The sequence below is a fragment of the Dunckerocampus dactyliophorus genome, chromosome 7 (assembly GCF_027744805.1).
Source record: "Dunckerocampus dactyliophorus isolate RoL2022-P2 chromosome 7, RoL_Ddac_1.1, whole genome shotgun sequence".
NCBI classification, from domain to species: Eukaryota; Metazoa; Chordata; class Actinopteri; order Syngnathiformes; family Syngnathidae; genus Dunckerocampus; species Dunckerocampus dactyliophorus.
Genome location: NC_072825.1, coordinates 31,502,528 through 31,527,932, shown reverse-complemented (window position 1 = coordinate 31,527,932; position 25,405 = coordinate 31,502,528). Strand labels below are relative to the sequence as shown.

The 25,405-nt window shown below is 43.8% G+C and overlaps 1 protein-coding gene across 3 annotated transcripts; it reads right to left on the bottom strand.

The window, feature by feature from the left end:
* Positions 1-251: 251 nt before the first annotated feature.
* nek10 (NIMA-related kinase 10) lies at positions 252-24,556 on the bottom strand. Of its 3 annotated transcripts, none has more exons than XM_054781365.1 (29): positions 24,464-24,556; positions 23,514-23,622; positions 23,360-23,420; positions 23,162-23,256; positions 22,967-23,062; positions 20,793-20,877; positions 20,606-20,647; positions 20,400-20,478; positions 20,250-20,317; positions 19,108-19,187; positions 18,948-19,034; positions 17,533-17,757; positions 17,331-17,470; positions 16,180-16,241; positions 16,033-16,104; positions 15,895-15,959; positions 15,682-15,784; positions 15,484-15,612; positions 15,281-15,418; positions 15,170-15,215; positions 14,950-15,071; positions 5,319-5,421; positions 5,152-5,227; positions 4,944-5,073; positions 4,774-4,844; positions 1,257-1,452; positions 1,096-1,183; positions 974-1,027; positions 252-887 (listed from the first exon to the last, which is right to left on the bottom strand). In XM_054781365.1, the coding sequence occupies exons 2-29, from the start codon at positions 23,582-23,584 to the stop codon at positions 580-582; spliced, it is 2,892 nt and encodes a 963-aa protein (XP_054637340.1). In that variant the 5' UTR covers positions 23,585-23,622; positions 24,464-24,556; the 3' UTR covers positions 252-579. The 3 variants fall into 3 exon arrangements, with proteins under 3 accessions (XP_054637340.1, XP_054637339.1, XP_054637338.1); XM_054781364.1 differs by lacking the exon at positions 24,464-24,556 and adding an exon at positions 23,872-24,002; XM_054781363.1 differs by lacking the exon at positions 24,464-24,556 and adding an exon at positions 23,872-23,945 and having other exon boundaries at positions 23,514-23,633.
* Positions 24,557-25,405: the final 849 nt, after the last annotated feature.

The window sequence follows — 25,405 nt, the reverse complement described above, 5'->3', positions numbered from 1 at the left end:
GCCCAAAATTGAAAAAAAAACTGTCGGCAGTTCAACGTATGCCATCAAAATGATCACGTCAGGCAGGGGCTGCCTAAATCGTCAAGGTGTGACGGGCCCTAACCAGAAAAAGTCATAATTTAAAGAGTAACATGGTAATATTATGAGGAAAAATAACATCATTTTAGTAGCATGACATCAAATATAAAAGAAAAAAGATGGATTTTTTTTTTTTTTTAAAAGTTGTATTCTGATGAGAAAAAAAGTCACAATTAAAAAAAAATGAATCAAATATGAGGAAAAAATAATGACATTTTAGTATACATAGAGCTGATTTTTTGTTTGAAAGTTATTTTTTCCAAGTCATATCATGGAAAAACAAACAAAACAAAACCATTTTTGGAAAAGTAGGTTGGGGAAAAAGCGTCTGGGATGAAAATCAGTCTGAATCCGTGGTTGTCGCCCGGAAAAGGGTGGAGTGCCATCTCCGGGTTGGGGATGGGATTGGTGTGGTGTCTGCTGTGATGCGGACTGCATCGGTCTATTGTGGTGAAGAGGGAGCTCAGCCGATATGCAAAGCTCTCAATTTACCCCCCCCATCTACGTTCCTACCCTCACCTGTGGTAATGAGCTTTGGGTAGTGACCAAAAGGACAAGGTTGCGGGTACAAGCGGCCAAAATGAGTTTTCTCCGAATGGTGGCTGGGCTCTCCCTTAGAGATAAGGTGAGAAGCACTGTCACTGCGAGAAACTTGGAGTAGAAGCGCTGCTCCTCCGCATTGAGACGAGCCAGATGAGGTGGCCCCGGTATCTGGCTAGGATGGCTCCTGGACGCCCCCCTGGGGAGGTTTTCAGGGCACGTCTGACCGGGAGGAGGCATCGGGGAAGACCCGGGACACGTTGGAGAGACTATGTTTGGAAAAAGTTTAGACACCCCTGATTTCGAAGAATATTTAAAAAATAAAGCCTTCAATTCATGAAGGTGGACGACTGACCGTGGAGGTCTCCTTTAGCGTTCCTGGCCACGACCGTCTCCACATCCTCATCATCTGAAAAACATTCATTCATGGCGTCACCCCGTCCGCGTTAAAGGAGGTGTGTAGCGACCGAAAGACACCTAGACTGAGACGGTCTTCAATCTGGTTTGGACTGCAGCTGGCAGGAAAGTAAACCACTGGAAGCTCAGCTGTCATGAAGGCTTCTTTCTGAAAAGCGGCACAGTAATGGCGTTAAAACACTCTTCATAGAGCTGACTTCAAAGTGTTGAGTCAAGACCACCTGAGGCAGGACTGAAGGGCAGTTCTTGTGCCTGTCCAGGAAGTACCTCTGTGCTCGCTTCCTGTCCCTCTTGGCTCTCCTTTCCAGCGCATTCTGGGAGGCGTAGAGACTGTCCATCAGCCGCATCATCAGGTCCGAGATCCTTGAGCTCACCGCCACAATGTCCGGCCGCTGGTCTGGGTCTGGACTCAAACACCTGATGGGTATGAGGAGCGTGAATACCACCTGGATCAAATCTATTTCAGAAGTTGTTTCACTTGTGGAACCTCGGTTTTCCTCATTAATCTGTTCCAAGACGTACGAAAAACTAGGCAATTTTTCCTGTAGGAACTCATGTACATCCCCCCAAAAATAGGAACAAAAACTCAATTTTATAGAGAATATTTGTAGTTTTACATGCAGAAAACAATGTGAAATCATTATATATGGGGAATGGATGGAACTTATTGGCGAGGTTGAATTCAGTAGTGTTTCTCATCTTCTTGATCAAATTGCTGCTACTCGCAGCTTTCTTTGGCCCCGTGGCGGGTTGTTTAGCAGTCACACGCAATAAAAAATGCACGGACACTGAGTCAACAACACGCAGGGTGCTTTTCTCTGGCACTCCGTTTCGTGTGAAGACACAACACGGGAAAACGGACCGGCTTGTTACGTGCAATGTTGTACCAAAAGGGTGGGAACATTTTCGATCAAAACAGTTGTTTTTAAGACACTAAAGTTATGGAACTGATTTTTTTTTACATTTGAATTTTGTGAACTCATTTTTTTGTACATGATTGAATTCTGTTTAGAAATTCAGTTTAGTTACAGCATAGAAAGCCTGTTTATGACCTTCTCAGTACAGCTTCTAACATAATTAAGACTGGTGGTTCCCAAACATTCTACTGTGACGTACGCTTTCAGACATTTGACACGAAGCCATGAACCCCGTGCTCCTGCACACTTAAAAAAAACACACATCTTTTGATACTAAGCAACTTGAAATATTGAACACAATTAATTTGTATTCATTTTCTAGTAATAATGTGTATTTTGCATGGTCACATTTTGGATAACGTTTCACAAGAACACTAATACATACATAAGTACACTAAGTCCCCAACTTACGAACACAATTGGTTCCAGACGACCGTTCTTTTGTCGAATTGTTCTTAAGTCGGGGAAAAGGTAATATTAGCAATGATATAGGTACTACATGTACGTGTATACATATACAGTATATGTGTATGTATGTAAATATGAGTTTGGATGTAGTAGTAATATTAAACCAGGATAATGAATGAAAAAAACAATAATAAAAGTGATATAATAATACATAATGATAAATGTTATTTACCTTTGAAGAGGAGTGGTCGAGCATACGTCGTTGTGGAGGAGGAGGAGGAGGAGTTATTGAAAAAAGGACAAATGGTGGTGGTGGTTAGACTCTTCTAAAAGAGGTAGTGTTCTGTGGGTGGTGTAGAATTAAGCAGGCCTATTAACTCTTCATCAACTTTAATCACACGCTCTGTCCGGGTTCTATTATAAAACTCTTAGCCTTCCTCTCTCCTCTTCCTCTTCTTGTATCTGTTGGTCCCATTAGCAGTGTCACAGTGCCCTCTGCTGGTCAAGCATGTACAGTATAAATATGGACTTATAAGGCAAAACACATGAGAAAATAGACCAGTCGGCTTGTGTTCGTATCTCCGAATGTTCGCACGTCGGATGTTCGTTAGTAGGGGACTTAATGTAATCATCCAGCATATCTTTGACAATTATGAACATAGTTAATTCATTTTAAAGTAATTCTGGGTCAAAATGTGTATTTTGCATGGTTACATTTTGATCAAGTTTGACATGAGCACTGATAAATAGATAAGTCATCATCCTGCATATCTTTCATGCCAGTCTGATTGATGTTGGCATTCTTCCGTTTCAATTTAAGCATCGCTTTTTTCTGTCCACTGACGATGGCTGTGGTTTAAGTCTGCATAATAATTTATTACCAAATTGAAGGGGAAGGTTTTTAACAATCACGATAAAGCAGTATCTGAAGTACAAAACTACCGGTACATACAACCAACGCTAAAGCCCCACTCCCCCACCGTGCGGGTCTTGGAACACCAATATAAATCAAATCTTTCAGATTGTCATAGACTATTAATGCACAAAATAATCATCAAAAGTACTCATTTGTTCATATGATGCACACAGAGCAATGAACATCGTGTGCTGTCTCCTTGCGCCGTGAAGCCTTCAGGCGCACTCGTAATTGAGAGTGTTCGGCGCTAATTGTTTTTCATTTTTATTCACCTACCCCCTATTACAATTGGCGTACCCCACTTTGGGAACATAGGCACTAGACATTGAAATACCACCCCATAGTCACCTTTACACTCCTGACACCTAGTGACCAATGTACTATACTACATATGGCCACATCTTTGAATGCGTCTTCTAAATGCCTTACATTTGTATTTTACTTCAATTCGAAAATGCTTAATTTAGGCCAAAAATGTGTGAATTTTGCTAAACGTGTTTTTTTTTTGTCTAATAATAGACAACAGTCAACCATTTATTAATGAACGTTTTTTTGAAAAAAACGTGATAGAGTGAAGGCCTGAAATTTGAACCGCGATGCAGCGAGGGACAACTGTTTACACTTCCAGGAAATTAAGACATCGTGGGTATTCTGCAGAGCGAGTTTAGTGGGTTAGCTAGCGTGTTGAGTGGAAAGCCGGACTTGCGTGTTCAATGAAGGTAGCGCTCTTTTAAAGCAGCTGTATCGCCATGGTAACTTAGGCTAAACTCAGAGTCTGGTCGGGAGGAATAGACACTCTGAGGCATCAATCAACTGCATTAAAACACTTGTTTATTACAAACAGGAAAACAAATTAAAAAGTCGCCACAAAACAAGTCACACGCAGAACACTGCCATCTAGTGCCATCTAGTTCACAATCAAAAACAAAAGTTGTTGCTCCAATGTATTTATTTTTTAAACGGATAAGTGTTAATGTGTCAAAGTTGTGCAATGTTGAGCGTTGCTAAATGGAAAGACTAGTAGGGTATAGTTTTTATAATAATCAGTGTTAACTGACATAACACTGACATAACAATAATTGACACGCTGCATGCTGGCATGCCAGCGGTCCTCCCTCCCCGTATTGGCGGCAACAGTGTTGCTTTTAGCAGTCATCATCTTTTGGGAACCGTGTATAAAGAGCACAGTCATGTGACACGGGTCTTGTATGTGTGCATTTTTAAACATCCATTTTATTTGCATTGATTTTTAGGGTTTTTTTACTCTCAACTTTCAGACACTGTATTTTAAATGTTTTTTTTTTTTAAACATGCGTTACGCTGATTAATTTTTATTCCGTAACATTTCCTGCATAAATCCATGTTAAAAAACAAACAAACAGTTAAATAAATTCAAAGTCTGAAAAACTCTTGGGTCATAAAGAAACAAATGACCGCATACGCTACTTTCCACATGTGGATGTATTATATATAAATTAGAAATAAGACAAGTGGTACCATGTGATCATGTCCTGCAGCCTGCCAGAGTAGCTTCCTTCTTCGAGCGGCTCATAAACTGCTTCAACAATCTAACAACACACACAACAACAATACAAAGTGCTTTTCTGTGGCGATGTGTGTGTGTGTGTGTGTGTGTGTGTGTGTGTGTGTGTGTGTGTGGAGTCCACCTTGCTGGCCAGTGACAACATGTTGGTGCTGTAGAAGGGCGGCTCTAAGGTGGCCATCTGATAGACGATGCAGCCCAAAGCCCAGATGTCTGCCTTCTCTCCGTACGGCTCATTCTTCACCACCTCTGGACTGACACACGCATGCAGACACTACTTACCTTCTAAGACAGTCGACCGTGAGCAACTCAAAAGCAGCTTGCTTCCTCACCAAGAGTACAAGATGGTGCCGACCACCGAGGTCAGCTTGCTGTTCTCCTGCTTCTGTTTGGCCAGGCCAAAGTCGGCTGCAGTGAGAGGAAAGACTCCACGTTACACAGCTACAGTAGACCAGACGGTGTGTCGCTTGAATTAGAGGAAACATCAACACGACGTTACTGATGGTGACTTTGTCCTTCTCGCCCAGCATGATGTTGTTGGGTGTCAGGTCGCGGTGGACTATCCGTTTCTCCTTGTGAAGATACCTCAGCGCCAAGCACATCTGTAGCGGGACATAACGCTCACTGGACGCTTCATTAGGTACCTCTCAAGCACTTTCAGCGCTTCCCATACATTCATTTATTTGTGGCCATTTGACAGAAGATTTGGCACTACTTGTTTGCCCTCATTCAAGATTCAAGATTCAAGAGATTCAAGAGAGTTTTATTGTCATGTGCATGGTAAAACAGCAGTTATACTATGCAATGAAAATCTTATTCTGTTCATTCTCCCAAGAAAAGAAAGAAAACACAAGAAAGAATAAGAACATAAGAAACATAAACATATATACCAATAAATTAAGCAACAACAAAAAGAAGAGACATTAATACAAATAAATAAATAAATAAAGTGCTATGAGTGCGTGTGTGTGTGTTGCGTGCGGCGTGTGTGAGTGCTTCGTTGAGGAGCCTGATGGCCTGTGGGTAAAAGCTGTTTGCCAGCCTTGTGGTCCTGGACTTCAAACTCCTGTAGCGTCTGCCTGACGGTAGGAGTGTGAATAATGAGTGTTGTGGATGTGTGCTGTCCTTGATGAGGTTGTGTGTTCTTCGTAGGACTCTAGTTTTATAAATGTCTTGCAGTGAGGGGAGGGCTGCCCCAACAATGTTCTGTGAGGTCTTGATCACCCGCTGGAGTGCCTTCCTATCACGTGTTGTACAGTTACCGTACCAAACAGTGATGGAGGCGGTAAGGACACTTTCCATAGTGCATCTGTAGAAGCAACTCAGGATTGTGGTGGACATGCCAAATTTCCTCAGTCTTCTCAGGAAGTACAGTCTCCTTTGGGACTTCTTCAGAATTTGTTGGGTGTTGTGAGACCAGGTGAGGTCTCACCCTCTCACCCTCAGTCTCATCAATAAACAGGGGTCTATGCGGCTCCTTTTCCCTTGTTCTTGGGTCGATGATCGTCTCTTTAGTCTTATCTGTATTGAGAAGGAGATTGTTATCACGACACCAAGCTATGAGGTCCGCCACCTCTCTTCTGTATGATGTTTCAACACCACCAGTGATCAGTCCGATGACTGTAGTGTCATTCGCAAATTTAATAATGCTGGTGTTGTTCTGGGAGGCCACGCAATCGTAGGTGAAGAGCGTGTAGAGGAGCGGACTCGCGATTGTGGACTTGACTGACTGGGGCCTGCCTGTTAGAAAGTTAAACACCCAGTTACAGAGGGAGGGTGACAGGCCAAGTGTGAGGAGCTTATTTGTGAGTTTGTGGGGGCTGACTGTATTAAAAGCAGAGCTATAGTCTATAAATAGCATTCTGACATATGTGTCCTGGCCCTGTAGGTGAGAAAGGGCTGTGTGGATGGCAGTGTTGACTGCATCATCCGTGGACCGGTTCTGGCGATATGCAAACTGTACAGGGTCCACAGTGGCCGGGATGCTCTTTTTGATGTGGGTCATGACTATTCTTTCAAAGCACTTCATAACAATAGGAGTGAGTGCTATAGGGCGATAGTCATTCAAGCAGGTCACGTTGCTCTTCTTGGGTACGGGCACTATGGTGGTGGACTTAAAGCAGGTTGGTACAGATGCTTGTGCGAGCGACAGGTTAAAATGTCAGCAAGCACATCAGCTAGCTCTGATGAGCAAACCCGAAGTGCACGTCCTGAGATGTTGTCTGGCCCTGCTGCTTTTCGTGGGTTTGTTTTGTTCAGAACCCTGCGCACATCAGCTGATGTCACCATGAGAGGTGAGTCCTGTGTGCTCCCCAAGTCCAGCCACCCTCTCTGCTCATCAGGAGTTTGGGTGTCAAAGCGGGCATAGAACTCATTCAGCTCATCTGGAAGTGTGGTTTGGCTGGACGTGGCTACGCTACTCCGCTGTCGATAGTCTGTGATGTGCTGGAGCCCCGCCCACATGCGCCGAGGGTCTGAGGTGAAATAGCAGCCCTCCAGCTTCTGTCTGTACTGTCTTTTGGCCTCTCGTATGGACCTCCTCAGGTCATATCTGGCCTTTTTGTAGTCCTCGGCGGTGCCCATGACAAATGCAGTCGAACGAGCACGTAGCTTAGCCCTTACATCACAGTTCATCCACTGTTTTTGGTTCGGGTATTTTCTGTAATACTTGGTGGTGCTAACAGTCTCTATACATGTGCTAATGTAGCCAGTAACAGCAGAAGCATATTCATCCAAATCAACAGTACAATCTTCCCTCCCGCTGCAGTTTTAAACACATCCCAGTTTGTGCAGCCAAAGCAGCCCTGAAGTACTTGATCAGTTTCTTCATTCCACACTTTAACTGCTGTACTTACAGGGGGAGCTTGTTTGAGGAGTTGTCTGTATGTTGGATAAAGGAATATAGAGATGTGGTCGGCCTTTCCAAAGTGGGGTCTTGGAACAGCCTTCAAAGCACCTTTCATGTTGCTGTAGACTTGGTCCAGGATGTTATTTTCCCTTGTGGGAAAGCTCACATGCTGGTAATATTTGGGGAGGACAGTCCTGAGGTTACAGTGGTTGAAATCGCCAGATATAATGAATACAGCGTCCGGGTGTTTGGTCTCGTGTTTATCAATGATGTCATGCAGGAGGCCTAGTGCGTTAGCGGTGTTAGCTCGTTTGAGTGTATATATACAGGTTTGACTGTATATATATATATATATATATATATATATAGTCATTAAAACATAAAAAACATATTAGACCACGATTGTTTCTCCAGTTTCTTGTTCATTTTCATGCCTGGTACGACAAAAGGTACCTTACCTTACCTTGGACAAATATAACAATGACAACATAAGAGTTCAAAGAGTTGGCAGTACAATGCTATAGCTATTCATAACAACTGAAGTGATTTTGGTTATTACCAGGAAAAGCATGGAAGTTGCTAGATATCAGCTCTTATTATGAGTTGTATTTGTTATCATCATTATATTTGTCCAAACAAATGTACCTTTGGTTGTAGCAGGCATTCAAATGGATCAATAAACTGAAGAAACAAGGGTGCTGTAATGTTTTTTTCCAACTTTGTGATATACGTGAAAAAACCTATTATTAGCGCCAACTTCAGTCTTTGCTCTTTTTTTCCCCATTTTTGCTGTTTTAAAATAATATACTGTATTAAAATAATATTCTAACCATAATATTCTAACTTTGTCTGCAAGCTACTTTTCCAAGAATTACAACTGAAAAAAACCCATATATCTCCTTTAATATTTCAGTGTTATGCTACTAAAATTACATAATTTGTTCTCATAATATTACTTTATTCTCCTAAAATTTAATTTGTTTTTCTCTTAATATTTTGACTCCATTCTTGTAAAATTACAGCTGATTTTTCCTTCTTTGCTGTTGTATGTGTGTGTGTGTGTGTGTGTGTTTTTTTTTTTATTTTCTTGTTAAATATTATTTTTAGAATAAGCCAATTTAGAAGCCAATAAAAAAACAGCCGCGGACACCCCTGCACTAACATAAAAGAACGTATCACTCGCGAAGGCAGGGGTGTCCAAAGTGGCCCACGGCACATTTTAAAACTATAATTTAAATGTATTAATTCATTAATAATTAAAAAATATATATATTAAGAAAACTCCTCCCTGAGCTACCACCTTATCGTGGTGGAGGAGTTTGCGTGTCCCAATGATCCTAGGAGCTAAGTTGTCAGGGGTTTCTATGCCCCTGGTAGGGTCACCCACGACAAACAGGTCCTAGGTGAGGGACCAGACAATGAGTAACTCAATAGACCTCTATGAAGACAAAAAACATTGGACCACATTTTCCCTTGCCCGGACGCGGGTCACCGGGGCCCCCCTCTGGAGCCAGGCCTGGAGGAGGGGCACGATGGTGAGCGTCTGGTGGCCGGGCCTACGCCCATGGGGCCCGGCCGGGCACAGCTCGAAGAGACAACATGGATCCCCCCTCCAATGAGCTCACCACTCATGGGAGGGGCCAAAGGGGTCGGGTGCAGAGTGAGCTGGGTGACAGCCGAAGGCGGGGACCTTGGCGGTCCAATCCTCAGCTACAGAAACTAGCTTTAGGGACATGGAATGTCACCTCTCTGGTAGGGAAAGAGCCTGAGCTGGTGCATGAGGTTGAGAAGTTCCGGCTAGATATAGTTGGACTCACCTCAACGCACAGCAAGGGCTCTGGAACCAGTCCTCTTGAGAGGGGTTGGACCTTGTTCCACTCTGGTGTTGCCAGCAGTGAGAGGCGACGGGCAGGGATGGCAATTCTTGTTGCGCCCCGGCTTGTGGCCGGCATGTTGGAGTTTAACCCGGTGAACGAGAGGGTAGTTTCCCTCCGCCTTCAAGTGGGGGGACGGGTCCTGACTGTTGTTTGTGCTTATGCGCCAAACAGCAGTTCAGAATACCCACCTTTTTTGGAGTGTCTAGAGGAAGTACTGGAGAGTGCTCCCTCAGGCGATTCCCTTGTTCTGCTGGGGGACTTCAATGCTCACGTTGGCAGCAACAGTGAGACCTGGAGAGGCGTGATTGGGAGGAACGGCCCCCCTGATCTGAACCCGAGCGGTGCTTTGTTATTGGACTTCTGTGCTCGTCACAGATTGTCGATAACAAACACAATGTTCAAGCATAAGGGTGTCCACATGTGCACTTGGCACCAGGACACCCTAGGCCGCACTTCCATGATTGACTTTGTGGTCGTATCATCGGACTTGCGGCCATATGTTTTGGACACTCGGGTGAAGAGAGGGGCGGAGCTGTCAACTGATCACCACCTGGTGGTAAGTTGGCTCCGATGGTGGGGGAGGATGCCGGTCAGACCTGGCAGGCCCAAACGTATTGTGAGGGTCTGCTGGGAACGACTGGCAGAGTCCCCTGTCAGAAGGAGTTTCAACTCCCACCTCCGGGAGAGCTTCGACCATGTTCCGAGGGAGGTGGCGGACATTGAGTCTGAATGGGCCATGTTCCGTGCCTCTATTGTCGAGGCAGCTGATCGGAGCTGTGGCCGTAAAGTGGTTGGTGCCTGTCGTGGCGGTAATCCCAGAACCCGTTGGTGGACACCAGTGGTGAGGGATGCCGTCAAGATGAAGAAGGAGTCCTATCGGGCCTTTTTGGCTCATGGGACTTCGGAAGCAGCTGACAGGTATCGGCAGGCCAAGCGGTCAGCGGCTCTGGCAGTCGCTGAGGCAAAAACTCGGACATGGGAGGAGTTCGGAGAAGCCATGGAGAACGACTTCCGGACGGCTTCGAAGAGATTCTGGACCACCATTCGGCGTCTCAGGAGGGGGAAGCAGTGCACAGTCAACACCGTGTATGGTGGGGATGGTGTGCTGCTGACCTCAACTCGGGATGTTGTGGATCGGTGGAAAGAATACTTCGAAGACCTCCTCAATCCCACCGACACGTCTTCCTATGAGGAAGCAGAGCCTGGGGACTCCACGGTGGGCTCTCCTATCTCTGGGGCTGAGGTTGCTGAGGTTGTCAAAAAGCTCCTCGGTGGCAGGGCCCCGGGGGTGGATGAGATCCGCCCGGAGTTCCTTAAGGACATGGATGCTGTAGGCATGTCTTGGTTGTCACATGACTCTGCAGCATCGCGTGGACATCGGGGGCAGTGCCTCTGGATTGGCAGACCGGGGTGGTGGTTCCCCTTTTTAAGAAGGGGGACCGGAGGGTGTGTTCCAACTATCGTGGAATCACACTCCTCAGCCTCCCTGGTAAGGTCTATTCAGGGGTTCTGCAGAGGAGGATCCACCGGATAGTTGAATCTCGGATTCAGGAGGAGCAGTGTGGTTTTCGTCCTGGTCGTGGAACTGTGGACCAGCTCTACACTCTCAGCAGGGTCCTTGAGGGTGCATGGGAGTTTGCCCAACCAGTCTACATGTGTTTTGTGGACTTGGAGAAGGCATTCGACCGTGTTCCTCGAGGAATTTTGTGGGGAGTACTCCGGGAGTATGGGGTATCGGACCAGCTAATTCAAGCTGATCATTCCCTGTATGACCGGTGTCAGTTTGGTTCGCATTGCCGGCAGTAAGTCGGACCCGTTTCCAGTGAGGGTTGGACTCCGCCAGGGCTGCCCTTTGTCACCAATTCTGTTCATTATTTTTATGGACAGAATTTCTAGGCGCAGCCAGGGCGTTGAGGGGTTCCGGTTTGGTGGCTGCAGGATTGAGTCTCTGCTTTTTGCAGATGATGTGGTCCTGCTGGCTTCATCAAGCCGTGAACTTCAACTTTCACTGGATCGGTTCGCAGCCGAGTGCGAAGCGGCCGGGATGAGAATCAGCACCTCCAAGTCCGAGTCCATGGTTCTCGCCCGGAAAAGGGTGGAATGCCATCTCCAGGTCGGGGATGAGATCCTGCCCCAAGTGGAGGAGTTTAGGTACCTTGGGGTCTTATTCACGAGTGAGGGAAGGATGGAACGCGAGATTGATAAGCGAATTGGTGCGGCGTCTGCAGTGATGCAGACTCTACATCGGTCTGTTGTGGTGAAGAGAGAGCTAAGCCAAAAGGCAAAGCTCTCAATTTACTGGTCGATCTACGTTCCTACCCTCACCTATGGTCATGAGCTTTGGGTAATGACCGAAAGGACAAGATCGCGGGTACAAGCGGCCGAAATGAGTTTTCGCCGTAGGGTGGCTGGGCTCTCCCTTAGAGATAGGGTGAGAAGCACTGTCATCCGGGAGAGACTCGGATTAGAACCGCTGCTCCTCCGCATTGAGAGGAGCCAGATGAGGTAGCTTGGGCATCTGGTCAGGATGCCTCCCCGACGCCTCCCTGGGGAGGTGTTCAGGGCAAGTCCGACCGGTAAAAGGCCTCGGGGAAGACCCAGGACACGTTGGAGAGACTATGTTTCCCAACTGGCCTGGGAACGCCTCGGGATCCGCCGGGAGGAGCTGGACGAAGTGGCCGGGGAGAGGAAAATCTGGGCCTCCCTGCTTAGGCTGTTGCCCCCGCGACCCGATCTCGGATAAGCGGTAGAAGATGGATGGATATATTAAGAAAACTTGATTTAAAAAAAAAAAACAACAACAAATCAGCTGTAATTTTACAAGAATAAGGTCAAAAATATTTCAAGAAGTTGTAATTTTATGAGAATAGTATAACATTATGAGCAATTTCATCCTGTCATTTTAGTAGCATAAAGTTGAAATATTAAAGAAAAAGTATGGTATTTTTTTCTAGTCATAATATTATTAGAAACAAACAAAATAAATTTGTCATTTTTGAAAAATTAGGTTGGGGAAAAAGTTATAATATTATGGGAATTAGGTCAAAATATTACAAGGAGAAAATTTACAAAAAGACAGTTGCAATAGATGGAAAATTTAAAAAAACAACAACAGCAGAAATGGAAAAAAAAACAGCTGTAATTTTACAGGAATAAACTTGTAATATTGTGAGGGAGAAATAGGAGAAAGACAAAACATAATAACACATTTGGTTGGAGGAATATATTATGGGGGAAAAAATCTAATATTGTGAGAAGAACATTTACAAGAAGAAAGTTGAACTATTTCAAAAAACAACAACAGCAAAAATGGGGAAGAAAGAGCAAAGACCAAGTACTATATAGTACTAATAATCCGCTTTTTCATTAAACAGTATATCACTAAGCTGAGATGCAGTTTTTTCTTGAAATATCTTAGCACAGGGGTGCTCACACTTTTTTAGCCTGCGAGCTACTTTTAAAATGACCAAGTCCCAAAGATCTACCTACTACTATAAATACATGTATAGAAAGTGTATATATTGACTATATTTTAAAAAAAATATGAGTATGTATTTGTGTAGGTTATACATGTATATCAGGAGTGCACACACTTTCTCAGCATGCAAGTACAAGTCAAAATGATCTACCTCTTTCTATAAAACATAGAACATATACAAAATGTAACCAGGAAACTCTTAAATTCTATTGTAAATATTAATGATTAGTATTTCACATTCACATTTTCAGAGTTTCCAGGTCATCAAAGTAGTTGCTATCATAATTCCCTTCAATATGGAAATAAAGATCACTCCACATAACTGCTAAAGTTGTTCACTCACTCACTCACTAGTTGTGTACTAGTGAGTGAGTACTGCTAATATGTCAGTCACATTAGCTACGTAACGTTCATTAGGGCACACACTTCATGTATTACATCCAGTTAGCATTTGCTAGCAAACATTAGCATATACAAGAATGGAAAATGATGATGCAAAAGACAATGCAGCCCAAGTCAAGGCAACATATTGAAAAGATTTCACCAATGGGCACATTTTTAATGTCATCATGAAATAATAAATAAAATAGAAATAGAAATAGAAATAATAATAGAAGCCAACGTGTAGAAAACACTGATTTCTGTAGTAGAGTTCATGACGAAGCCAGCAAAGCCAGTCAACAATAGACTTTTTTTCTACGTAGCTAGAGCCGCTACAAGTGAACAGATAACTTTAGTTATAGATATAGACATCTTAGCGCAGAGTTAGTTCATCCATCATCACAATCATAAAGATGAAAGTTGCATCTTCGTGTGTAGCTTGAAACAGAAACACTGCGGGGGAGCGAGCGCCAATCGGGAGGGGAGCTTAATGTCAGCCGACTGATGTCATATGACAACTAAAACGTGATGTTTACGCCATTGACCCAAACTAAATTGGCAATCTACCGGTAGCTCGCCATCGACGTAATGGCCACCCATCGGTTTAGCATATCTTTAAAAATATCAAAGTGGCCCATGCTGGAAAAAGCATGGACACCCCTGCTCTAGGGCCATTTCCACACAAACATAAATACAGTGTTCCCTCATTTATCACGGGGGATAGGTTCCCCAAATAGCCCGCAATAAGTGAAATCCGTGAAGTAGCCTTGTTCATTTGTTTCCAATGATTCTATATGTTGCAAGGCTGTCAAACCCCCACCACACACTTGATACACTGTTCTCATACAGACAATAACATTTGATCCCACTTCTCTCTTGTTTCAACACTCTCAAAGAAGTTCAAACCTTCCTTTGAATTTTAATGATCAACTTACAGGTTGGACACAAGAAATGATTCAATCACTCACGTGTGTTGTTTCTCCCGTGACCGTGCCTTTTCGTCCTGGCGCCGTTCTGCTGTACTGTAGCATTTTTGTATCCTTGTTAAAACATATTGCTGCAGCAAGCGATGACGCAGGAGACACACAGGGCGGCACAAAGGAGATTGATTGACAATGGTGTACAACCAATCAGGACGCAGAAAACAATGGGCGGTGCAGACAGACAATACAGGGAAGAGAGACACTCAACTTCCCACAATGCAATTCTTCTAAAGGGCCAGGTTCGGCCTGTAACAGCATTCATACGCTGTAATGAAAAAATAAAGAAGGAAACATTGTGCGAATCTGCGCAAGGTGAACCGTGATAGAGCGAGGGAACGCTGTGCACATATTTTCAAAAATGCAGATATGATTTCCACTACTCCCACTGCATATTTTGGCCAATCAGAAATCTGAAAAAACAACCACAACCGACTTGGTTGTGCAGAAACAACGCCGCAGATAGATTGCTGTCCTGTGGCCAACACTGACTTCCAACATCAGAAAACAAGAACTAAATGCCACCGTTCCTGCTGCTTTTTAAAATTAAGGTGGTAAGTTGATACCTGGATGAAGATGTTCCAAATTTGGTTCTCGCCGAAGTTCTGCTGCTTCTCTTTCAGGGAGTTGCAACGCTCCAGCAGAGGAACCCCCTCAATCAGCTCCATCACGATGTACAGCTTGTCATCTGGGTGTCAAAAGTAGCAAACGGAGTGGTGTCTGATGATTTAAAGACACTTTCCGGATCATAATCACAGCCTTTTCCACATCAGAAGACAGCCTCACCTTCAAGGAAGGTCTTGTAGTACTTGACAATATTTGGGTGGGCCATCTGCAAAGGACAGGAAGTAAGTCCTCAAATGTTTACATTCTTCCAATCAAACTACAGCCTCTCGCCTGTTCTTTAATAATGGCCAGCTCCGAGATGATCTTCTCCACGTTGGTGTCTCTGGACTTCTTGTCTTTGCCGAAAGCCGGGTTGTGTAGGTTGACCTCCTTCAGAGCCAGAAGATTTTGACCGCTCTGCTTCCGCACCTGGAATACAAGCGGTGCAGGTGTTGTGACCTAAAGTGGGTGACGCTACAACGGCTATTTTGTACCTTGAAGACGCTTCCGAAGGCACCTGTGCCGAGATGGTCCAGTATGGCGTAGCCGTTGATCACTTTGAGCGTGGGCCGGTTCTGGTCCACGGCCGTGATGCTCTCTCTCAAGCTCTGCAGCTCTTCCTCCTGTGGTAGCAACACAAAAACCTGAATACAGTATGTGGATAAATGGATAAGTTTTTGTTGTTTTCTCACAGAATATTCAGAAAGTTTGAGTTGAAGACCCTCGTAGGCCTGGAGGTCCCGCACATAATGACCCACATCAATAAAAACCTCAAAAAGGTCAGTCGGAAAGAGCCTGGAATAAGCAACAAAGTATAAAAAGCACAGAAAAGCATCAAATAGACGTACTTAAAAAGGAACATCCGTGTAGGTACGTTTTACAACACTACAAGGATTTAACAGCACCTCTTAAAACGATGTCTGTTCCTCTCCACACTGAAGAGAAAGCGCAGGGCCCGGAATGCGTAGCACTGCCAACACATTGACTACACTTACTGCACGCTACCTTCACGTCACACGGTATGCATTCAAGCAGAGTTGTACCTGTAAAGACGACACCTTTGGACCAGAGCTTTGTGGTAAAATCAGTTTTGCCAGGATATAGATTCCATTTTCCTGAGGGGAGAGTGTAACATTGACCTTAAAGCGTTTTGTTTCAGACTCTTGATTGATATGCTGACTAGTACTGACCTGCACTATGTGATGAGCACACCAGTCATCCAGGCTGAGCTCAGTCAGAGCTGTGCAGCAGGCTGGAAAAATCAATCAAAAGGGCAAATCTTTTTTTTTTATCATATATTTGGAAGATATGAATGTGTGTGCATTCCAAAAGAGGATGAGACAATGTACTGTATTGCATAATGTTTTTAGAGGTATGAACAAATAGTGTGTAGATTCTACTGCCCCCTGGTTGGTGGATATGGTTGAAAAGGGTTGGAAGAATAATACAAAGATCAGAGGTGGACAAGGACAACTGCCACACATCCTGACTTGATGAGCGCTGAACACAAATAAATGGGATTTTTTTTCATCCCGCCCCAGGAGAATGCCGCCGTGGGCCATTGTCCATAAGGCACACGGCTAGAACCGCTACTGATTACTCTTATTAGTATCCACTTGCTCTCGTTCCCCCCATTTTTTGCAAGGTTTGTTTGGCTGTTTTTTTTGTTGTATTCTATTTCTATACAAATAAAAAAACAAGCTGTCAGCCGCAAATAGCCCCAGGCCACACTTTGGACACCCTAGCAATGGAAAAAAAACAAAAACAAAAATGTTTTTGGGAACAATCAATGCTGTTAAATGTTGGTCAGCTGTGGTATGAACCTTTTTGTCTTTTAACCGTGTCCCTAAAACTTATTGTCATGCTCCGATGCGGGCCGGCTTTCATTTTATTGTTAGTATATGCAGTGGGCCAATAAAAATGACTGCACTTTGGTCACCACTGGTTTAGAGGGTTAAGGGTTATCCATCCATCCATTTTCTATGCCGCTTATCCTTGGGTTAAGGGTTATGGTTTGGCTGAATCGGAATGCCTTACCCCTACTTGGGATGCTTGCTTGTCCGTGTTTACATAATGATGTTTGTTTGTGTTGTTCAAAAACAAGCCTCTCCAAAGTGATGGCTGCAGTCCATCACTTTATGTATCGTGACTGTCAGGAAATAACATGTTTACATTCTTGGCTACTGATAAGGCTCCTCTTGGGAGAGATGTTTCTTCTTTCTCTGGTGAGCACAAGCATCAGCATCAGCCAACTGCAGCGTGACCTCTGGCCTTCAAGAAAATGTCCACTCGTGTGTGTGTGTGTGTGTGTGTGTGTGTGTGTGTGTGTGTATTGTGTGACCTGACTGCAGAGCCACGATGTCATTGACCTCCTCATGGGGGCTGAGCTCCTCTCTTGTCGGTTCTGCGTGGACGTGGTCAGCGGCGTTGCCGCTCGACGGCTTCTCGATGGACAAGCGGTTGCAGACAAACCGTCTGTTGCTGTACAAGTAAGAAGAGCATCCATTCAGCAGCAGTCCAAGTCAAGGACGTGTTGGCTTCACCTGCTGAGCAGCCGGAGCAGAGGTTGCACACCCCCCCAGCTTCGTATCTCGGTCCTGGTGTCGGGGTCCTGGCAGAGCTGCACCAGGATCCAGGCCACACTCCATAGCAGCTTGAGGTGCTGAGTGTGCAGCAGGCTGAGCAGCACCGGCAGCCCCTCCAGCTCTGTCAGCTCATCTCTGACATGCTGGACTGGGGAGAGACGCCTCAGCAGCTCTGCAGCCATCCTGCAAGCAATAACAACACATTCTGACTTCAAAAAGGAGCAAACTGGAGATCATCAGGGGAGCTGTAAGTGTAACTAATGTGTCCACATTTGATCCACGGTTTAAACCAGGGGTGTCCAAAGTGCGGCTCGAGGGCCATTTGCGGGCCGTAGTTTTTTTTATTGGCCCGTGGCACATTCTAAAAATATAATTTAGCAGGCTAACCGGAAAAAAACAACAACAGCAAAACAGGAAAAATCAGCAGTTATTTTACACACAGAAAGACAAATTATTAAAGTTGCAAAATTATGAAAAACAAACTAAGCAACTTTTGTTTATGTTGTGGAAAAAGTTATAATGTTACGAGAATGAAGTAAAAACATTTTGGGAATAAGTCATAATTGCGAGAAGAACATTTCCAAGAATAATGTCATTTGAAAGTCAATTGTTAGAAAATAATAATTTTAAAAAACGAGGGCAAAAATGAGAAAGAAACCCAGCAGTAATTACACGAGAATAAAGTTCAAATGTTAAGAGAGAAACGTATTCTTACCAGGGATAAAAGTAGCAATTTTTACAAGAATAAACTCTTAATATTATGAGGAAAATGAATGTCATTTTAGTAGCTTAAAGTTGAAATATTAAAAATATTGAAAAGTTGTACAATTACAAGAAACAAACAAAATAAAGTTGTCACTTTTGGAAAATTAGGTTGGGCAAAAAGTTATATTATCAAATAAAGCCAAAATATGATGGGAATGAAGTCATAATATTATCCATCCATCCATTTTCTATGCCGCTGATCCTCATTAGGGTCGCGGGGGTATGCTGGAGCCTATCCCACCGCTAAAGGCGGGGTACACCCTGGACTGGTCGCCATTATATTGCGGGAAGAAAAATTATGAAGATATTAGAAGAAATTTAAATAGTTGGAAAATAAAATGGGGAAAAAAGAGAAAAAAACAAAGTTCAAACTAATGATACACTTTTTCACCTTTATGACAAAGATGAGATGCAAGTTTTTTCTTGGAATATGTAACTTAAATAACTTCTTAGCATAGCTACATGTTTGTTTACAAAATATTAAAGTGGACCTTGAATCCTTTCATTCTTCACAGTGTGGCCCCCACTGGAAAGACTTTGGACCCCCTGGTTTAAACACAGCAGTGGTGCTCAATGCTATCAGTGCATCACTGAGCTATTAAACTAACCTCTTAGACAGCAGGTCGTATTCCTGCAGGATGACAAGAAGGTTCTCAGCGATCGCCAGCTCCCCGATCTCGTCCCTGCACTGCGGACTGGAACGTAAACGTAAACTGCACACGTTTACAACATACTCATTCCTACAAGAGTGGGATTTTTAGTGTGCACCTCTCAGCCAAGGTGGAGAGCGCCATGAGGGCTCCCAGCAGCACGCTGCTATCAGTCGTGGACAGCAGCTTCACCAGCGTCTATGCAAGCAGGTAAGTCATTAGAACAAGGTTTCCCTGTCTTTATTCAGCCACGATACACATTTTACATTCAAAAAATCTCACGGCAAAATAAATGTACTGGTGAATACACAGGTACCTTCCGCCATTCAGTGGAAGAGCTTTTAATTGCCCTGTCCGTCTCTGGCATAGATAAATGAGTACACATTATTTGTAGTAAATAAATAAGGCATTCCCAGGCCAGCTGTGAAGCATAATCCCTCCAGCGTGTCCTGGGTCTACACCGGGGCGTCCTTCCACCTGGGCACGCCCCGAACACCTCACCAGGGAGGCGTCCAAGAGGACTAGGACCCGAGCCACCTCAAACGGCTCCTCTCAACATGAATGAGAAGCAACTGTACTCAGAGCTCCTCCATGGTGACCGAGCTCCTCACCCTATCTCTTAGGATGAGTCCAGCCATCCTGCGGAGGACACGCATTTTTCGGCTGCTTGTATCCGTGACCAATAAATCGAGAGCTTTGCCTATTGGCTCAGCTCTCTCGTCACTATGATGTGCTGATTCGCCTGTGCAAACAAGATCCCGAGTTACTTGGACTTCTCTACTCGGGGAAAGACCTCACTCCCAACTTGAAGTACACTTTTCTGGCTGAGAACCATGGCCTCAGATTTGGAGGTGCAGAGTCTCACCCCAGAAATTTCACACTCAGCCGCAAACTGCCCCAGTAAAGGCTGAAGATCACATTCTGATGAGAACATCGTGAGCACAACAACCGCAAACAGAGACCAGATCCTAAGGCCCCATTCGTAAGGAATTGGTAACGGTCTACACATTACACTCATGCTTGAATGTTTCTCTTTGCATTCAGTGCTACTAAAAGCATGTGAAGGTCAAATGAGTACACTTCACTGCTCCTTGTCTGTTTTTCTTCAAACTTTCAAAGACCATTCAGAAGTGAATGTTCTGACAGATGAATGATCTACTGTAAGATTCTTGCGCTAGCAGGGGGTAAAAAGGTCCTTCTCTGAACCTGCTACACTTTGCTAGTTTGGACACGATGCCCTCGTCGCATAGCGTCGCTTACCATGTGAGCGCCGCTCTCGATGACCCAGACCCTTTGGTTCTCAGCTGCTGATAGCTTCTGGAAGGTGTCTGCAGAGCAATCAGCAAAGCCGTGATAACACAGGACAAACTGTATTTGTTCTGACGTATTTATCGGTGTGACGGTACTCACAGGTCATGGCGACCAGCGACTGTGCAGCCGGCGCTTGCTCGCCACATGCCAAGTATGTGTCGGCCACACAGCTCATGTACTGACAGAGACGCACAGCAGACGGGAAGATGTGGTTTGGTTTGGTTTAGTTTATTTGAACATGAAGGTTACAGTGGAATACAAGATGACATGGTAATGAGTTATGGACAATTAAAAAGAATATTTACCCTGGCAAGTGAACCGACACCTTGAAGACGATGGAAAATTTTCTGAAAGGAGAAATGAGAATTTCAGAGATGGGACACCTGAGAGATGCTGATACTGTCATTTTTTGACAGGACTCTTGTCTTGGATCTTATAGATCCCGAAGTGTTGGGTGTTTGGTCATCATGATGTCCATCTATCAAGTGGCACCTGATGCTGAGGGTCTCTGATCAGCAATCGCAGGCAAAGCAGAACTCTGAGGACCGACTCGGGCGGCGCCATGTCGATCCATTCACTGCAGAGATTGAGAGTAACTCAAAAGTGCAACACCAACACAAACGTGAACACAGACACTTTAAGACAGGGGTGTCCAAGCTTTTTTCTGTTAACAACAAAATTTTTTTCAAAAATGTTGCGTTCGTCCGGTTTGTTTACGCCGCATTCTTGGCTCACGCGCACAAGACGAAAACTTGCGATGCTTGCACGTGATCACGCAATGCATCGTGGGCTGCAGGCGCCATTTTAGGACAGCAGCGCTTGTATCACAGTTGTAGAGAGATACATGACATAACAAACACCTGGACCGCACAGAAGAGAGAGCTATGGACCGTACCAAGACAAGGGTGCAAGACCTCCCAATTTTACGGCTTAAAGAAAAAGTAACATAACTTAACTATTAGTCTGGAAAAGGTGAGAGAGAGACTCATTACAAGTTATCACAAACGTTCCAACAAAACTAGGTCAAATTGATGATAAACGTTCAGTTGTCCAGTCATTTGTCATTTGTAATTATTTTTGCATCATTTTCTGCATGTAAAACTATAATTATTGTCTATAAAATATGTTTTGGGTTAACATTTTTGGGTGTCTGGAATGGATTAATTGGATTCACATTATTTTCTATGGGAAACTTTGCTTTGGTTAGGGTTAGTTTTCATTTTTATAGAAGTTCTTAATCATTAAGAATTGATTTGAATGTTTTTTTTTATTTTACTTACTTTCTTTTTATGGTTTAAAACACCATTGTCGCATTTTACATGACTTTGTCCTGTTTTTTTTTGTTGTGGGCTGTAATTTAAATCACGATGTTATTTATCAAGAAAAATAAACGACTCAGAGGTCTTGTATTCTTCATGCTATGAGCTATGCTATGATTTTAAATACACTAAAATTTAACAAACACATTAGGTGTATTTACACAAAGTATTGGTATCGTAGATACCAGCCTGAATTTTACTCAGTATCGGATTGGAAAGGAAATCAGTGATATTGCATCTCACTAGCAAAAACATAAAAGGCACAACAATGTGTGTTGTATGTTTCAAAATACTTTCTTCTGTCACTTCTGGTTGCCTTTTTTTTAATGTCACAAGCAAGACGGAGCCACCTGTGAGTGCTTTTTGTTAGGATCTGGGGCCCCACAGCAGCCCCTACACCCGCTGCTCGTTGAGAACAGCAATACATGCTTTCATGTTAAGAATCTCCAAAAGTCTCCAGTAAGACTAGAAAAAGCCGCTTAATGGTTTGAAAAACATAATCATAGATGGATCTGAATGCTTGCTAAAAGTCAGTACATTGGCAGCACTGATCCATCCTACTACATCTTCCAGGTGCGTATGAGGTTCGTTAAGAAGCAGAGTTACAATGCCATCTTGGAACGAGAAGCTAAATTCACAGTATGTATGATCGCAAGCAGGAAACAGGCAGTCCTGCACGAAGGAGATTGATTGACAATGGTCTACAGCCAATCAGAACATACAACACAATGGGCGGGTTCTCCCTGAGCTAATCAGGACTTTTGTGGCTCTATATCGACTTAGACAAAATGTCTTCATATCTCACATGAGTATACAACACCCTCTACTGGTAGCAGTAGTAAGTACAATAACAGACCTATGCAACAGAGCACCGATAGATCGCTCTAATACACCACAAGGATGCAGAAACAATGCTTGTTCATACGCTGTCCAAAAAAAAGTGCATATTTGCACTTTAAAAAGTCTGCGAAAGATCAAATCCGCGAATGAACCGTGATGTAGCAAGGGAAGACTGTACCTAAATAAATTCACTTTTCAAGCACCAGGACCAAAGATGACCACCTCAGTCTTATTTTCATGAAATTGAGGACATTTCTTTTAGTTCCTGAAGAAAGTCCTTTTGTTTTAGGGTCCTGTTATGTATCATCCGCATAACAATGGTAAGCAGTATCTTTTAAGACAGACTGTGTTATTATTGGTTATAAGTATCAACACTCTGTCGTTACATTTTGCCTTTTTGTTCTATGTTTCCATGTTGGTTGTTTTTTTCGCTTCATTTTATTTCTGCGATGTCAAAAAGTGAGCCACGGGCCTCACGTTGGACACCCCTACTTTGCGAGCTTTCACCTGCAGAGGCGGTTCTTCAACAGAGAGGCGAGGATGTCAGAGAAGAGTTTATGTAGCGGGTGGCTGCTAAAACATCTCTGCTCTCTGTAAGTCATGCTGAAACATGGACATTGGCTTTATTATCTTCTATGCCAACAACGATGGAATTCAAATGACATGTTGTGGCTTTGATTTGGACTACCCTGTTGCGATTACCTAAATCTTTCCAACTCAAAGGCCTCGCTGCAGCTGTCTCTTGGAGGGTGCGGGCTGAGGAATCTGCTGCTTCCTGCTTTACTGTGACTCAACACCTGCAACACACATTGACTCCCCATATTGTTGTGACACAAACACACATGCGGAAACATGAGCCGCTTTGTATCTTCATCAAGATACAAGTTTGTTATTGTTCACCTCTCGTTTGGGGCTGCTTTTGGCTAGGAGGGCCTGGAGCCGCCTGAGGTCACATGATGGCCTAGAAAAAAGGTTTCATTGTGACAATGTCATGCAAATTGATGTTAAATGATGCGAGACACTATTAAATGACTGTCAAGGGGTGTCTGATTACTCTGTATAGATTCCTGTGGGTTTCTGGTGTTGTTTCTCTCCTCGTCTGACTTTTTTGACTTGCTTGGACATTTTTAACCTTTTGCTGCCATGAGTCACCTGTGGATCAGCTGGAGACACACTGAGTCATTTGCTTTATCAACAGAGGTACAAAAAATACACATACTGTACATACATCTAGCGAGCTTTTTGTTTGTTGTGTTTGGCTAGATGAAAACTAAACTAGCCAGTCGGTTTAATTTGGCTTTATCTATAGATGTAAAAATACACATTAGTGTAGCTAGCTTTTTATTCGTTGTGTAGCTATACAAACTAAGCTAACCAGTTTGGCTAGACGAAAAACAAGCTAGCTAGCTTACCCTTCGTCCATGATCACAAAGTTCATCTAAAAAATGTTAACGTTACATAATTTCCTGAAAGTATCAAATGTGCTTCGTCGGACAAAGAAGACGCGCTGTCATGAGGAATAAAACGACGCAGGAGAATGACTAGTCTTGGTTGTCATGGATACAAGTGACGCTGCGCGCTCAGTCATATTTGCTGATGGAATGCGGCACATCGCTACTTTTAAATCAAAAATTGACGCCTAAAAGATGGAAAACTGTGATTATAGGCTATTAATAACATTAGCCTTAACCGTACGTAATAATAACCGGCACGTAATAATAATGATAATAATAAACATTTTATTTTACACTTTTCAAGGTACTTGACGCTTCGCAGTGGAAGATAAAAACAATGTAAGGTAAAAAAAAAAAAAACACAACAGAAGGCACAAACAGGACTAAAAATAAAACAAAGCAGCGATGTTTAAAAATTAAACAAGTACCGATTTAAACAGGTGGGTTTTTAGTTGGTTTTTTTTAAGGCGGGAGGTCAGAGTAGGAAAGGAATGGTTGGGACAGTGAATTCCAGATGGTGGGGGCGGCGATGGAGAAAGCTCTAACTCACCAGGTTCGGAGCTTGAAGGTTTTTTAAAACAGCGCTCCACTTTTCCAAAAAGTATCTTTCCTTTAGTGAACTGTCGTGAGACTTCAGACGGTCTGAAAGGATTTGGGCGCTCTCGCGAGATTTCCTAGTTTGCTATTCACGAAGCAATTGGCGTCGGTATTTCAGCGTAACTACGCCGACGTAGGGGCTGCGCTGCGTGGCGAAAAGTGCGTAACTCGCGTAAACGCGCTCAGACGAGGAATGTCGGCTGGTGAATGATCGGCTATAGAGGCGGCAGGGAGCGACAACGTTATGGGTGAGCCTGCTGCTTCTCAGCTTCATTGTTCACATACCCGACTTGCAATCAGCGGTAGTTGTTTTCCGTGTTCACACTGGCTATACCATCTGAACGACGTGGTATTTTTGCCGGTTTTTTAGCGTCTACAGTCGTCTGAGCAACCAACGCCCAGTCAGTCGTCCGCCTCCACTTGGGTATGCTAGCTAGCTTTAGCCTTGTCTTTGCTAGCAGTAACGGGAGTGTCATTTCCTGTCGCTAGCCCGTCGGCAAACTCCTAAAATCTAACTTTTATAGCAATATTATAATAGTATACTACCACTAGCTTGTGTGATTGTGGTTATCTTTAACGTTATTTCAAGCTTTTGTAGCCAAAACTAGTCGCACTACCGTGATTTACTACCCGTTTAAGTACGCTTTTTAGGTTAAACAGCGCTCGATAATTGTTACTGGATTGTACAGACTGTGGAACAAAACAAACCATACTGCGTATGTGCTGCACGGGTTGTATCCTTTTAGTTCACGACCCATCCCCACGTTACACTGTGACTTTAGCGAGCAGACCTTGGAGCCCAAATTAGCACATATGCCACATATTCTTCTTGCACACGTGTGTGTGTGTGCTAAGTAAATTGTGCTGGTTGTTGGTTTAGCTGGAGGAGGTAACA

Coding starts and splice junctions, on each gene's coding strand:
- nek10 (XM_054781363.1), bottom strand. CDS start 23,897: ATGAACTTTGTGATCATGGACGAAGG. Junction 15,960..16,032: donor CAAAGGTGTCGTCTTTACAG/GTACAACTCTGC, acceptor ATGTGTTGGCAG/TGCTACGCATTCCGGGCCCT. Junction 15,785..15,894: donor AACAGACATCGTTTTAAGAG/GTGCTGTTAAAT, acceptor TGCTTATTCCAG/GCTCTTTCCGACTGACCTTT.